The 16,651-nt window shown below is 38.4% G+C and overlaps 1 protein-coding gene across 18 annotated transcripts in view; it reads right to left on the bottom strand.

Annotated features, from left to right (window-relative positions):
• RGS22 (regulator of G protein signaling 22) overlaps positions 1-16,651 on the bottom strand; it is a 140,519-nt gene that overhangs the window by 53,765 nt on the left and 70,103 nt on the right. For 2 of the 18 annotated variants that reach the window (XM_086336115.1, XM_086336113.1), the window contains one exon: positions 4,054-4,660. The exons of the other annotated variants lie outside the window; for them this stretch is intronic. In XM_086336115.1, the coding sequence (XP_086192241.1) occupies positions 4,550-4,660 (111 nt within the window). In that variant the 3' untranslated portion in view covers positions 4,054-4,549. Of the gene's footprint in view, positions 1-4,053; positions 4,661-16,651 lie in introns of those variants that run through there. 18 annotated transcript variants of the gene reach the window in all.

Consider the following 16,651-nt stretch of genomic DNA (forward strand, 5'->3'; position numbering starts at 1 on the left):
AAATCATTCTTTAAAGTCCTATGTTCAACTTTTAATATATTTTCTTCTTAATTCACATTCTCTCAGTTTCTGACACATGCCAGGCACTCTCTCAAAGGACTTGGGTGCTCTATGACTTCTCTGTACTCCACCCTCATCTTCTCTTCCCCTTTGCTGAGCTTCTATTAAATATTTATCCTAAGGGACTGAGTCTTCCTTGACTCCTGAAGTCTGGCTTAGGTATGATTCTTATGTGTGCTCATAGGACCTCTATCTGTATGTTTCTCCCACTGCACCATAAACTCTGTGAAGACATATTTGATCTCCTTTATTACTGTATCCCTACCAGCTACCATAATGCTAAATTTAGAATGAATGAATGAATGAAAGACTTCATGCATTCTCATAGACTTAACAATCAACTCTATGTGGAAGAAACCCAAATATATACAACTTTAGACCTGATTTCCTTCCTGAACTGAAAACCTTGGCTAAGAGCTGTCTACTTGCTATAACTACATGGATAGCCTATGGACCCTCAAACTCAATGACTGAGTAATATAACTCATTATCTATTCTCCCAAGCCTCTCTGGGTTTCGAGTATTCATTACTTAACATATCATTCACAGAACCGTCTTTGACCTTTTCCCACTTTCCTCTCCTCCCTCTCAAATGCCAATCCTATAAATTTAATTCTCTACACTAAAACAATGAGAAACTGACAAGTATAAAAATATAAAGAGGAAATAAGGGGCAGCAGTTCCATCCCACCAAAAACAATAAAATGCTGTCTTCTGGTCAAGCTCAATCAGACCGTTTTCAGGTCACTTCCTGCTTCCTGACCTCAAACTCATACTGTGCTCTATAAAGCCATAGGCGTCCATGTACACTTGATGTTGTCTTTCGTCTATTTTGTTCCAGTTTTACTGGGATATAATTGACCCGTAGCACTGTAAAAATTTAAGCTGTACAGCATAATGATTTGAGTTACCTATATCAGGAAATAATTACTACAGTAATTATTAACAGTAAGTTAACATCCATCATCTCAGATAGAAACAAAAAGAAAATAGAAAGAATTTTTTCCTTGTGATGAGAACTATTAGTGTCTACTCTCTTAATTTTCATATATATTATATAGCAACATTAACTATAGTCACCACGGTGCATATTACATCCCTAGACTTTATTTATCTCACAACTGGAAATTTGTCCCTTTTGTCCACCCTCATCCAATTTTCCCTCCCCATACCACCCACTTCCGATGACCACAAATCTGATCTCTTTCTGTGAGTCTCTGTTTTTCACAAATGATTTAACTGCATATCTCAGTGTCTCAAGGAGCTACAGTTAGGGTGCCATGTGACTTCATTCTAGTTTAAGCCTACTGTCCTGGTATAATTATTACTAGTTTCCTTTTTATTTTCAAAAGAATCTTGGTTTAGATGATAAATTATATGGTCTCTCCATATTTAACTGCCACCAGTTTTATAAAATTAAAGTTTCTCTGAAACAAGATTCCCAAAAGTACTGAGCACTTATTTAAAGCTAAAAATAAAGAAAGGCAGAATATTCCTTTCTATGAAACATGCATCTGTCTAATTTGCAATCATATGAATTGAATAGCTGAAGCTACTGAAGCTATGAATTGAATATCAAAAGCCAAAATCCCAAAACTGGAATATTTTATGTGAAAGTTGGATTGAAGCTTTACAGACTTCCCTATTAAGAATAAATGCTCTAAATGAAAATCTTAAAAGGAATTTTAAAACACTGCCCCTCTCTGATCATACCTAAACCTAGGTATTTGCCCTCCCACTTTTTGTTTGTTTTCTTGCAGCTAGTTTATCAGAACACTGTTCATTATCACCTAAATAACTTTTCTTTGATCAAGTATCAGCCCCTGCTATGATAATCCTAGCTAGCATAATGATATCCCCTAGCATATGATAATCCCCTGCTAGCATAATCCTGACGAGTAATACACCCCCCTCGCCTTCCAGATTCTTCACCAGTTTTATTATAAAATCACAGAACTGGAAGCCTTAGAAAGGGGTTGGAAGTCTACACTGTGCAGCTTTACTGGCTTCCTCTGAGGCTTGGTCTCTGGTCTCTCCCTCTTCCTCACCTCCCAAGGTGGGTGGGGACAAAGACGGTTAAGGGGGTAAAGAGAAGAAAATTGATCTGTCAGTCCTTAATAAGGCCAAACAATAAGTCTATAGTACATTCAACTTAATTTTGCCATTAAAATCTGAGAATGTCTTTCTATGTTTCTAATAATCCAGAGATAATCTTTAGGTGGATAACTGACCAACTGATAATATATAACAAACACATATATATAACAAAATATATAACAAAGGGATACAATCATATATATGAAACAAAATTAAAAAGTTGATACCTTTTGTTGTTTAGTTGCAAAGTCCTGTCATACTCTTTGTGAACCCATGGGCTGTGGAGGGCACCCCCCCGTGGCTGTGGGGGGCACCCCCCCTGGGGGCCCCCCCCCCCGCCCCCCACCACCTCACCAGGCTCCTCTGTCCATGGAATTCTCCAGACAAGAACACTGGAGTGGGTAGCCATTTCCTTCTCCAGGGGATCTTCCCCAACCAGGGATCGAACCTGTGTCTCCTGCATTCAGAGGCAAAGTCTTTACTGCTGAGCCAACAGGGAAGCCAACACCACCTTTAAGATCTCTATAAAGATGGTGCAAATCATTTTTAAGTTGATGTAAACTGACTTTAAAATGGAATATAAAGATTATGGTTTATATACCTAATAAACAATATAGTCTAATTATGGGTTAGAAGAGACTTCCCTGGTGGCTCAGATGGTAAGGAACCTTGCCTGCAATGCAAGAGACCTGGGTTTGATTGCTGCGTCAGGAAGATGCCCTGGAGAACGGAACAGCAACCCACTCCAGTATTCTTGCCTAAAGGATTCCATGGACAGAGGAGCCTGGTGGGCTATAGCCCACGGGGTCGCAAAGAGTCCACCACAACTGAGTGACTAACACACACATATGGGTTAGAAACTCACTGTTTAAGAATCCTGGATCACTTGCTTTTTTATTGGCCACCCAGTTTGTCCTTTCTAGCCACTGAGGAAATAACAATGTAGCTAATGTTGGAGGAGAAAAAGCTCCCTTCATATCAGAGTCAGCTACTCTGACTCACATTAAAGCTGAGATTCACTCAAGGCACAGCTGTGGCCTACATGATTCCAATTTAAACACTAACCTGTGATGCTTTAACAACCCAGCAGGGAAGTTTTTGAGAAGGGATACAAGCACTGCCTGTCTGTGATCAGACTGCCTGGCACTGCACTCAGCATGGCTCTCTCTAGACCTCATCTCTCCTGGAGACACTCAAAGGTTATGTAATCAGGAAATGCACCACGGGCGGCTTGCCCGGCCCTGCTCTACACCTGTGTCTGTGACTCACTCTCTTGGCATCTGTATCGGATATGGGGGAAAAAAATCAACGCCTCCCCCTGAAACATGTCTTAGGGTCTTGAAATTCTGGAAGTTAATTTTCTTGTTTAGCTAAACTCTCAAGCCTATGATGAAAAAAATAGATGGAGGATAGATACCTTGGAGACAGGAGGAAGAATGGAATTGGAGAGTGGAATGGTGAAACAAACTGGGAGAAAAGAAGAGAGAAAGAGAAAGGGAGGAAGGGGAGGGAGGGAAACATTTTGATAAATGTTTGTCTTCTAAAGGATAGTGAGATGACAAACAGATTTACTCTGAATACACATTAGCTTTTTGGAATTATAGGGAAAAATATAAAAATGTTTCTGTTTGCCTCTTCAAGGAAATCTCAGATGCTTCATTACTTAGAGCTAATATCCTGAACACAACAGCTGTATTGCACTACATAGGAGATGGCTCAAATTAAAATATGACATTTCCCGTTGCAATTTATATTTTTTCCAATGCTAAGATATTTTCTGTGCAAGATTTCAGAATTGCCACTTAATAGTTTTCAAAATCAAGCGTGTTATGAGCATATTCTTGGATGAAAGTAGACCCCAATCTCCTTTTAAATATATCACAATGCATTCCAGGCTTGGTATTCCAATATTTTATTGATTCTCATGGACCCTGGAACATATTGATGCTTTCTTACTGCATCATAAAGTCTAGATGAACATACTTGAGGAAGGAGAATTTGGGGTTTATTGAGTTTATTCTTGTTTTTTACAGTGTTAAAAAAAAAAAATGAAACAACTTCCAAAACTATCTGTGCTATTTGGATTTCTTTTTGTACCAAAGACTAAATGATGACAGCTCTGGGGTTAGATTCCAATTATCATGCTGTAGAAGCACCCAGCAAAGTACTCTCACTGTGCCAAAGGTGAGCACAGTCTTTGGGAAAGCATCTTTTCCATAAGTAGGGGCCATTTGATGAGCTGCAGCTTGACACTCATCTGTGTTCCAATGAAAATAAGAACGATTTCTGTGTAGCCTTAAAAGGCAAAGTCAAGACTAACACCAAATGTTGTAGCACATGTGTTGATTTGCTATGTTACATTTCAGCTGTTAGTTATGTTAATGGAACAGTTTCACATAATTCGTCTTGATGTATTTATTTTAATGATCATATATATGTATCTTTCCCTGATTGCCTGGTAACACTGATTGCATGATGTTCTGCTGTCACCACCAGGCCAGGGCTGGAAGTAAGAAAAAAGAGAAATGTAAAATTTCAACTGCAGAACTGTATGACGTAAAATGAGTCCCTCAGTACACTAGATACAAGATGTGTAAAAACCTATATGCTGTGAGATCTTAACACCTGACTACAGGACAACAAGCAGAACATACCATCAGGTTAATAAAACCAGGGACATCTAAAAAGTAGATTTTCAAAATAACCTATTAAAGTATTCCAAAAATTAGGAGAAAACATTCAGGCTTCAGCATTCAGTGTCATTAGCAAGCCCTTTTTTCTTAGATCCATTACTCCACTGCAGTGGTAAAAGAAGGAAATCTAATCATGTAAAGCTACACAAAGATATGTATCTTTCACTGTCTTCTATTAATAGTAATTGTCCAACTGCCCACCGAGAGAGTGGAGGAACTGTAAAGCTGTCTGCTGTTGCTATTTCCTTCGACTTACTGGGAGGTAGCATTAGGGTCCTGCCAGATGGACTAACAGGGTGGTATCAAAGACCTCGCTAGCCCCTGGGAAGAAGAAATAGCCCATAAAACCCATGGCACTATTAGATATACTCAAAAGACGAAAACAACTTTAGCTACTGAAATATACGAAGATTTTCCTTTCCCCCAGTTTATACTAAAGAAATTGTGCGGGCTCTGCAGAGTCTAGAGCAAAGATAATACTCTTTGGTAGGTGCAGGCGACGGTTCGTAGGCATTCTCTAACGGGTAGAGGAAATTATTTGACAGTGAAGGGTCAGGGTCTCCAGGAATAACATTACAGAAACATAAGGCTGAGAGGATCAGAGTGATCCTTTTCCCCTGTCATTCTCTCTTCCTCTACTGTGTGCTGCAGCCAACTCACAAAAGCTAATTCATGAATTTTCAGGTATTTACTGAATGGGGTTGTTAAATTCAATCACTATCAAAAATTGTATAAACTTACAACTATATAAATTACATTAAAAACAAAGATAACAAATACTCAAAACCCATTACTTCCTCATGATTTCACTGTCTTAGGACTGTCCACTCTCTTGAGGTTATTTACCACTACTCTGTCTGGTGAGAATACTACATACTGGTGGCTGCTGGGCCTCTCCTCCCAACTCTGGGCTCAGTAATGCCTCGTGGGAGCTTGAAATCATCCACGGGGACAGTATTTACACCCTGGAGATCAGCAAATGCTACAAATCAGGGCTGCTTCGCTGCCACTCAGAGAGGTGGTTATTAAACATTTATCATCATACCACTGACTATAAGGCAAAGATATTTCTCTTTTCCTGTCAGGATTACTAAAGAAAGAGAAATAAAGTTGGAAAAAAGCAAATGACACCAACTAATTCAAATGCTGGAGGCAAAGCCACATACCAGAATATACTAATTCAGGCCAGAATGTGCCAATTTATAACACAGTTTACTTCAGTAATGTTTAACTGGTGTCCATCTGTAAAAATAAGGCTACAGTAAAGTTCTTTTTCATAGTTAAAAGTCAAACTACAAGAGCAGGACAAGTAAGTTTTTCTTTGAAATTGTTTACATTCTGAATAGTCTTTATTTAGAAAATGGCAAAGTTAAGCTTCAAATGTTAAATTTAACTTCAGTCTGATTAGTAAATCAGAATAGGTAAGAGTTTAGTTGGGAAGAGCTTGTTAATGTGTCCTCATGAGAAAGTACAAGGAGCAGCTACAAAGAAGAACCATTAAAACATAATGAGAAATAAAACTGGTACTAATGGATCTTGATGTAGTGTCTGGACCCTGAAGAGACCAAGATCACTTCACAGACAATCGCAGAACACAACAGAACAGATGTCCACTACATTGTAATAACAACAAAAAACCGTATTACTGTACTTGAAGGCAAACAGCAAGTAACGTGGGATCTTCTCAACTGAGCTCAATAATTCCATCCTTGGAATTCATATAAAAAAAATGAAATGAAACTGTGCTCCAAAAAGCTAAAGGCAAAGAGTCCCTGGAGGGGTTTATAAAAGGAATGTAAATGCCTTGATATGGGACACTTTCAGAAATCACAAAATATTTACTTCAACAAAAAGAAAAGTCTGTTTTCATAACTTCACAGCTCTAGCAGCATAGAACATCATTATCTGAGTTCATATGAGGCAGAAAAAAGAAAATAACGAGCAAGTTCAAGCAATCCAAATTTTTTTTCTGTAAAAGGAGGAAAAAATGATGATTTTTAATGACCTCTCATATCCCACAAGAAACTCAAAAACATTACTGAGGAGCTATGCCGAGAGGGAGTAAATTACAGATGGAGCTTTCCACCAATGGGTTTTTATGTGAAGGACATTGGGGTTTTTCAACTAGGAATCTTAAAGATGAGATCTAGAGATTGCAACATCCTGATACTGAGGCAAACTACCGCAGAGATCAACATGAGACGGAGTTGCACAAAAATGATAATGTGATGACAGTCAAACAGAATTTCTGGCAAGTACTCTGACTCTAGTAAGTAGAATTCAACGCAGAAGAGAACCTAAGAAAATGCCAATAGGATAAAAGTGTAAAACAAACTTGAATCATTTTGGACAGAAAGAAAAATCAAAAGGAAAAACAACATGTTAAGTAAAGCCAAAAACAAACCACAAGCTCAAGGGACAAAATAGACTAGGCTTAAGACTGATTTGGGCCATTGCTTAAGGTATTTTAAGCAAAACTGATTAAGTATATGATGGAATAAAATCACAAAAAGAATTATTACTAAGGCATTTAGGAAACCTAAGCAACAAATAAGGATTTTATTTTCTATAATTTTTTAATTCATTTAAAAAAACATTTTAACAGACAAAAGCAATATATATATTTTTTTTTTAAACTAATGGAATTATTTAGCCTTTAATAAAAATAATTCCTTGAAAAGTGAACAGAGAATACTTCAATGAGAAAAGTATTATATTATTAACATTTTTGGCCTAAAAATCCTGCCTCACAGAGAAGCTAATCCATGCCAACAAAGTATAAAAAACTGATACTAAAACCAGCATATTGAGGAATTACTTTACAGTGAGAAAATCAACCACCAAACAGGTGGGATATTGACATTCACCAGCACAGCACCTTGGAAAGCAAGCTCAAGTGTAGCAGGTTGCTTCGAGTCAGAATAAGTGAAGTTAACTATGCTTCTATGAATTTCTTTCTTTCCGGAGCTATCAGGCTGACACTGTGCACACAGGAGCAGCTGGCTGAGTACAGCACTTCAAGTGCAAGGTCAAGGACTAGTCCGTGACACCTCCCTTTCTGGATGCTGCTGCTGACCAAAGCCTGTTCTTACCTGGGACTCTTCTCCTTTAGATGTACAGGTACATTCATTACAAGTGTTAAGACCTATGAAGCCATTCTGTCTCTAGACAACTGCTCATATCCCTTCTGAATTAGTACACACTGATTTAACAGTGTAAGTTTCAGAAAGCAACCTTGTTTCTGAGTTCAGTGAGGAGGGAGGAGACACAGAGATTTCACTGTTGCTCCAGTGAAGCTTGTAAAAAGCTCCTTATTAACAGCAATCTTAGACTATAAACATAGCATGTCTGGAAAGTCAGGATTTTGATCACTGTTGAAGCTGGGTGATGGTACATGGGGCTCATTAAGTTATTTTATCAACAGTTTTTTTAAAAAAATTAAAAACACCTGGCTGGTAGTCATTTATAAATAATCAATTATTATCTATAATTAGGTTCATACTAATAATATATTGCTAAGAATGTAAGCCTGCCAATGACTTCATTCAGTCCTTCAAAAATACTACAGCACCTCTTAGATGATGCAGCTTCAGTTCTGAATACACAAGGTGAAGAAAGCAGACTGTCTTCTTGGAACTTATAGTCCAGTGGCGGAAAATGCTAACGGTGAAATCTGATATTCAATATTGACAACATTTTAAGATATCAAAGTGAAAAGTTAAACACGGTAACCACTAGCGGTAAAGAATCTGCCTGCAATGTGGGAGACTCAGGTTTGATCCCTGCAGAAGGGAACGGCAACCCATTCCAGTATTCTTGCCTGGAGAATTCCATGGACAGAGGAGCCTGGTAAGCTACAGTCCATGGGGTCACAAAGAGTCGGACATGACTTACCGACCAACACTTTCACGTTCACACTTTCAATAGATTTGTTCAATAAATAAACAGAGACTTCTTAGTATAGAGTCTGGAGTCAAACCTTGGTTCTAATTCCAAGTTCACTTAACCACCAAACGGAAAGTCTTGCCTTAGGAAATTACTCAGCTTCTCTAACAAGTCTGTAAAATGGACAAACACTAATATCTACCTCTTAGAACTGTCCAAGAACTAAATAAAATTACCCATGTAAAGTGATTTCCATAGAACCCGACAGATAGTTAACATTAAATAAATGAAGGTCAGGTACACTGATAATTATGGTTTAGAGAAGTTCAGGTGTTGATTTTTCTGGAAACAAAAGGATTGAAAGAGGATGTTTTTTGGTCCATAATCCTATAATATTCAGACTCTTAGGACTGAACACAGGTAGCTGGCATCAACATCAGGAACAGGTGGAACGAATGAATAACTGTGAGTCAGAAAGCTGGCTGCCACACGTGTGCTTCCTGAGTCCGCTAGCAAGTGCCGCAAGATGGGAAGCAAGACGAGAACCCTGTGGATTCCGTGCTCAGTGACTCATAGTGCTCAAAGAGTCCAAGCCCCGCTGCTACTTGAGACACCATCTCTCTGGTAACAAAAACAAATAATGTAACACCGCCTGAATAACAACAGCCCTGACACTCACAAACAACCTAATTATAAAGACACTGAAATTTACCATGGACCATTATAGAGGTGCATGATTTTCCACATTTAATCATCACCCCAACCTTCCCCCTCACCCATGCCCATTCATCTTTCAAGAAACACAGCTTGATTCTTCATACTGCCGCTGTATGAAGAAATAATGATCTCTGTTAGTGCACCTGAAAATACACCATGAGGCGAGAGAAGGAGCACTTAGCTCATAGCACTTTAATAAAAATGTCAGGACCACCCTGAAGTCTTTAAGTCCTGCAAATGCCAGGCAAAGAGAGGAGCTAAACAATTAAGGTAATGGCTGACAGCAAGCAAAGGAAAAACTAAGCTGATTATCAAAAAAAAAAAAATCTTCAACACTGCCTCTCTTATGCCATAAAATTTTTTTCAAAGGAATCTGTGGTACCTAAAATTAGCTCAGGCTTCATTGGAAAACATTGTCAGGATAATGAAAATTTTATAGAGAAAAAGCTACAGTCTCATCTTTCTCAATCTTTCTAGGACTCTCTGGAAAAACAGGCAAAAAAGAGCACATTCTTGAACTTTGACAGCATTTGGGTGATAGCACCTGTATGGGCTTTGTTTCCAAAGTGCTCCCAGCATGGATCAGAGCCTTGTGTATAGAACTGTTTGATAAATGCTTGTGGAAATATCTAGAATGTTTTTAGGCTAGAGCAAATGTGCCTGTAATTGCTGGTCTAAGTGCTATGCAGTTCACATTTATTTCTTGTTTCCACAGTAATAGAAAACGGAGCAGGAACAAAGGGGTCAAATACATGGACATTCCTATAGAATCCTGAGGTAGGGCACAACTTGGAATGAACTTCATTTGGATCCACACTGTGCCTGAGATGACCCAATGGAAAAGATAAATGATTGGGGGCCAGAGAGGATGAGAAGGATAGCAGTAAATAATTGTTAAATGAGTATATTAATGAATTCTGCATTATTATTATATTGTAACTTATGGCTTCCTAAAAATATCAACAGACAGTATGGGTCTGATGACATTAACTTAGTTTTTTGGTTTCCTTTCTCTAAATGTAAGAGCCAACCCTTATAGACCCTGGGCACGTAGGGGTAGTTACTCAGATGGACTTATTTGCCCGGGGACCAACCAGCTGATTGCTTTGTAGGGACACAGAAGCACAAGAGTCAATCATCACTTACTACAAGCATTTGGCCACATATTTCCAAGCTGTCAGATTACTGGGTGGTGATGCCAGGAATGGAACTTGCAAATGTCAAGATTTCATGTAGTATGATTAAAGATGATGAAAAGATATGAGATTTTGTCTAAAGTTACCGATATAAATAAAACTGGACAGTATAAGTTTTTTGTTTGAAAAGTTGTCACCCAAAAAACAGATTTATTTTGTATTGCTTCACAGGGTAGGAATATGACCAAAGGATAAGTTTTTGACTCAAAAATGAAAAAAAAAAAGTAAATAGCTCCTTCCCTTCTTCAAGTATCTGAAAAGAAGTTGATTTTTTTTTTTTTAATGATAACCAACATTTATCTGCTGGTAAAGAAGGAACTTATGTAATTTTCACTTAAGATGCCATTCCCTGGAGAAGGAAATAGCTACCCACTCCAGTATTCTTGCCTGGAGAATTCCATGGACAGAGCCTGGCAGGCTACATGCCAGGAGGGGTTGCAAAGAGTTGGACACAGCTGAGTGACTTTCCCCTCCCCTAAGATGCCACTATCTCGTTTTATTTTAAACCTGGCTGACGTACCTCCATTTGTAATTATCTCTCTCCCCCACTACAGAGTAAGCTCTTTAAGCTGAGAACTTTGTCCTAATCATATCTGTATTCACAGAACATTACTTGGCACATAGCAGGCTCTCTGCTAATTAATTAAGTAACAATATTATAAAATATAGTTTACAAGGTTGTAGTTCTATGAAAAATGTTTTAAGCGATATTTTGAATCTCAGAATAAACTATAGTATTTAGTTGAATGAATAGCTATTGGTTTAGGAATTACTGTTCTTCCATCTTATTTGCTTCAGTTTCTTCAAATTCCTGTCTTCCTTCCCCATTAACCAGGTAATTGATAGAACTTTAAGTTCAGTTCAGTTCAGTCGCTCAGTTGTGTCCGACTCTTTGCGACCCCATGAACTACAGCACGCCAGGCCTCCCTGTCTGTCACCAACTCCTGGAGTCCACCCAAACTCATGTCCATTGAGTTGGTGATGCCATCCAACCATGTCATCCTCTGTTGTCCCCTTCTCCTGCCTTCAATCTTTCCCAACATCAGGGTCTCTTCAAATGAGTCAGCTTTCCGCATCAGGTGGCCAAAATATTGCAGTTTCGGCTTCAACATCAGTCCTTCCAATGAACACCCAGGGCTGATCTCCTTTAGGATGGAGTGGTTGGATCTCCTTGCAGTCCAAGGGACTCTCAAGAGTCTTCTCCAACACCATAGTTCAAAAGCATCTATTCTTCGGCGCTCAGCTTTCTTTATAGTCCAACTCTCACATCCATACATGACCACTGGAAAAACCATAGCCTTGACTAGATGAACCTTTGTTGGCAAAGTAATATGTCTCTGCTTTTGAATATGCTATCTAGGTTGGTCATAACTTTACTTCCAAGGAGTAAGCGTCTTTTAATTTCCTGGCTGCAATCACCATCTGCAGTGATTTTGGAGCCCCCCAAAATAAAGTCAGCCACTGTTTCTACTGTTTCCCCATCTGTTTCCCATGAAGTGATGGGACCAGATGCCATGATCTTCGTTTTCTGAATGTTGAGTTTTAAGCCAACTTTTTCACTCTCCTCTTTCACTTTCATCAAGAGGCTCTTTAGTTGTTCTTCACTTTCTGCCATAAGGGTGGTGTCATCTGCATATCTGAGGTTAACATTAAGTCGTGACTCTAATAATACCTACTTACTTCAGAGTGCTCTGCATTAAACTACAAAATATTTTCACCTACATTATCTAATGCAGACCTTACCAAGTCCTCTGAGATAGACATGAGGTTTTATACGTAGAGCGGGGAAGGCAAAGTATAGCAATGAAGTAGGTTCTGCACCTCAAGTTTGAGCTTAATTTTGTTCCCAGCTATGAAATACTAGCAAGGGTAATATTTCAGAGATCTAGATTCTTCTTTATCTATAAAAATAGGTTACAAATGCTTCACATCCTAGGCATTCCCTGATGGCTCAGATGGTAAAGAATCTGCCTGCAATGCAGGAGACCCGGCTTCATTCCCTGGGTTAGGAAGATCCCCGGGAGAAGCGAATGGCTACCCACTCCAGTATTCTTGCCCGGAAAATTCCATGGACAGAGGAGCCTGGCTGGCTATAGTCTGTGGGGTCTCAAAGAGTTGGACACGACTGAGCAACTAACATTTTCACTTCACATTTTTACTATGGGTATTAAATTAGAAAATACATGACCACCTCTTGTAGAGACTCAAACAACATACCTTTTTTGGTATGTTGCCAGGTTAGATTACTTGAAAATTTTTTCTCTATAAACTGCCTAGAAATATTGGTAAAGTATAACTAATATCCTATTAAATGCATAGCTGGGGTAGTTAGGAAAATTACCATGGGTCAAAATTAAGGAGTGTACTGAAAACCAGGGTGCTAAACATGAGCTGATGATGAGACAACTACAGGGTGAGTTAAGGATGTGGGTGGTAAGAGCCACAGGGTACAGGAGGCAAAGCCTTGGGCCCTCACAAAGTGAAAATGTGACACTGACCCCCATAGACACACTATGGTCCTTGAAGGGTACACACAAAGTGAAATGAAGAGTGGGAAAAGATGTACCTATATACGCCTACCAAGCCCAAGAAACAAAAAGAAGCTTGCTTGTCTTGGCTTATACTGTGTATATATATATTAAAAAAATATATATCTCCTGAGGATTCACTATCATGAGTTTATCATCATTTGGGTTTGGTTTTCAAGATTACACTTGTCAAATGAAGAAACTCCAAGATGATAAATTGGCATTAAAAATGTGCCTAGCAGAAGCGCCACAGACAAAAATCTCACCATAAGAGCTCATAAGTCAAAATTACAATACACACAAAGAAAGAATCCACCATGTCAGCAGAAATAATAAATAGAAGAATCAGTTCTCCCAAGAATTACAAATTGTGGAATTACTGGATACCATAGCAGCCAGACTCTAGGGTGGCTCCTGCAAACACAGTGTCACCCAGTGTCATTCCCTCTCATAACTCTCTCCCCCGAAGTGTGGGCATAACATATAGCTTGCTTCTAACCCACAGAATAAAGCAGCAGTGATGAGATTTATGTGCTTATGAGTACATGATTACATTACATGCTGGTATGTTACTTAATACCAGTTTTACTAAGAAACTATCATCCTTGCTGTTTTTTGAGAAATGAGCTGCCACACTGTGATCTGCCATGTGGAGAGGACCACATGTCAGAGAGCTGAAGTGGCTGCTAGCTAACAGCCAGCAAAAACTGAGTTCTTATTCTGGTGACCTGCAAGGAACTGAATGCTACCAACCATGTGAGTACCGAAGCAGACCTTTCTCCAGTTGAGCCCCAGATGAGCAACCGGTGCTGGTCAATATCCTGATTTACAGCCTTGTGGAGGACCCAGCAAAGCTGTGTCCAGATTCCCTACCTGTATTAACTGAGAGGTAATAAATGTGTGCTATTTAAGCTACAATGTTATATTAATATTCTCATGCAGGAATAGATAACACAGCTACAGACTATGAAACATGTTTAAAATGCTTAGAGATATAAAAGGAGATATAAAAACATGAAGAAAAAGACAAAAAGATAAAACAACAGGAAGGTTTAAAAATACAAGTAGAATGTCTAATAAAAAAAAAAAGCAGTTCCTTAAATGATTTAACTCAATGGATGGGTTAAACAGCAAATTGAAATCTGCTGAAGAAATAATACATGAACCAGACAACAGATCAAAGAAAATTGATCTAGTTCGGTTTATAACATATAACACAGATGTTATAAGATGGAAAGACTTGAGAGACTAAGAGAGATATAAGATAGGCTGGAAAACACCAAAATTGACCAAAGAATCCAGAGAACACATTGATCGGAGAATCCAGAAAAACTAATTAGAAAGACTGAGAGAAATAATGGCTGAGAATTTTCCAGAATTGATGAAAGATATGATTCCTCAGATTCTAGAAACAACTTAGACCCAAGAAAGATAATTGTAGTAAATATATTGAGGTAACATATAGAACCCCAAGGTCAAGGGGAAGATTATAAAAGCAATGATTAAAAAATCCTCCCTGAGAGGAGCAACAGCAAACTCTTCAATAATAGCAATAGAAAAACCATAACACAGAATAATATCTGCAAAGTGCTAAGAGAAAACTTCCCACCTAGAATTCTATATTCAACTAAATGATCAACGAGAGAACAGACATTTTCAGACAAACAAAACCTGAGAGATATTTTACCACTAGGAAATCCTAACGAAAAACCTACTAAAAGCTATTGTTCAGAAATCAAACCCAAATGAAGGAATGTGATGCAAAAACCAAGAGTAAGCAAGATATCTGTGCGTGAATAAATCTACACAGCATTGGCTGTAATCAAAAATATACTCAAGACTACTTGGTGGGTATAAGACAAATTAATATATAATATTCTGATCACTTTGCTATATACCTGAAATATCATAAATAAACTATACTTCAATAAAAAATGTGTTACCCTGATGTTCAATTCAAGACAAAAATCTCACATTGCTGCAAGAATATCTTTATATTAAACAGTACTGTGTGGTAAAAGTGCTGTGGATTTACCTAGCAATCCTCTTATTCCTCACATCCATTTCATTCTTATCTACTCTCTTTACTCATTAGTTCCTACAATTTCCAAATAACTTTTCTCCTATGCTTTTATTTTTACTGTTTTTTCTCTCTTCATCCTTCCCATTGACTTTTAATTTTGAACATGTTTGTGTGTGTGTATGTGTAAACATTTATAATATTTCTGCACCATACAAGTTTACTAAAGTTTTTTAAATCTCAATGTATATGCTATGGAAAGTGGTAATTTTTAAACGTGTAGTTTTTGTTAGGACACAGTTTCTTTTAAAGAGTTCTACAAACATGGAAGAAGTTACAAAAGACAGTGGAACTGAGACCCACTCTATTCTGTCGTAGTGCTCTGTCATGAAGCAAGTTGTGGTTGTTTAGTCACTTACAAGTCATGTCTGACTCATTTGCGACCCCATGGATTGTAGCCTGCCAGGCTGCTCTGTCCACGGGATTTCCCAGGCAAGAATACTGGAATGGGTTGCCATTTCCTTCTCCAGGGTATCTTCCGGACCCAGGGATTGAACCTGAGTCTCCTGCGTTGCAGGTGGATTCTTTACTGCAGAGCCCCAAGGGAAGCCTTACTGAAGCAAGTATGCGACATTAAAGAAAGCTGTAGGACTACTGGTGGCTCCTAACCTTGGCAGTGACAGATGGTCCCCTGGCAAGTTGTTGCTGGGATCAAAGACTGTATCTCTGAATCCTGGTGGTGATTCCAATCCCTCTTGCCAAGACCATTTCATTCGGTTTCTAACTGAACTATGCTGTCTTGAAGCTGTGCTGCAAAGAAACCTTCAGGATGTACCCAAGACTGTAGTTCAAACTCTTGGACCATAGCTCGTCATGCTAAGTCACTGTCACTGACCTCCCATCTAGTTTGCCTGCAGATATTTCTCCAATACTTCTTGAGGTAATAAAATTTCAAGGTAAGTAATTTGCTGATCAGCAAACAGAAAAGCATGTAAGTCTTTTATAATCAACTCTTGGTCTCTTACTATACAGTTTTTCAGATGTACAAAAACCAAATTCACAGCAACTTTAACGCAGTGCCAACTGTTCTGCCACTGGCATGATCAATCCAGAGATCTGTATTGTAAATGTACCCCTGAAGGAAGTTATACAGCATTTCTATTTTTGAATCTAAAGAAACAAAAGGTGTTTCATATTGTGAAACAAATCTATATAGGGTTATGGTATTAGAAGCAATTCTTACATCTGGAGACACAGAAATCTTGGATAATTAAAACCTAAGCCAATTTAGACAGCTGCTCCACTAACAGAAAAATAAAATAGCCACAGATGCAAAAAGCAAGCAAGTCAAAAAGATCACATGATTTGCTCCTTTTATTCCTCCCAATTAAACTAAAACCAATGTCTCCAACACTCCCCTCCGCCCACTCTGTTTTGATTCCTCAAAAGAGAAGC

The sequence above is a fragment of the Bos grunniens genome, chromosome 14, assembly GCF_055505025.1.
Source record: "Bos grunniens cultivar Pamir isolate PY7600 chromosome 14, Bosgru_T2T1.0, whole genome shotgun sequence".
Lineage (NCBI taxonomy): Eukaryota > Metazoa > Chordata > Mammalia > Artiodactyla > Bovidae > Bos > Bos grunniens.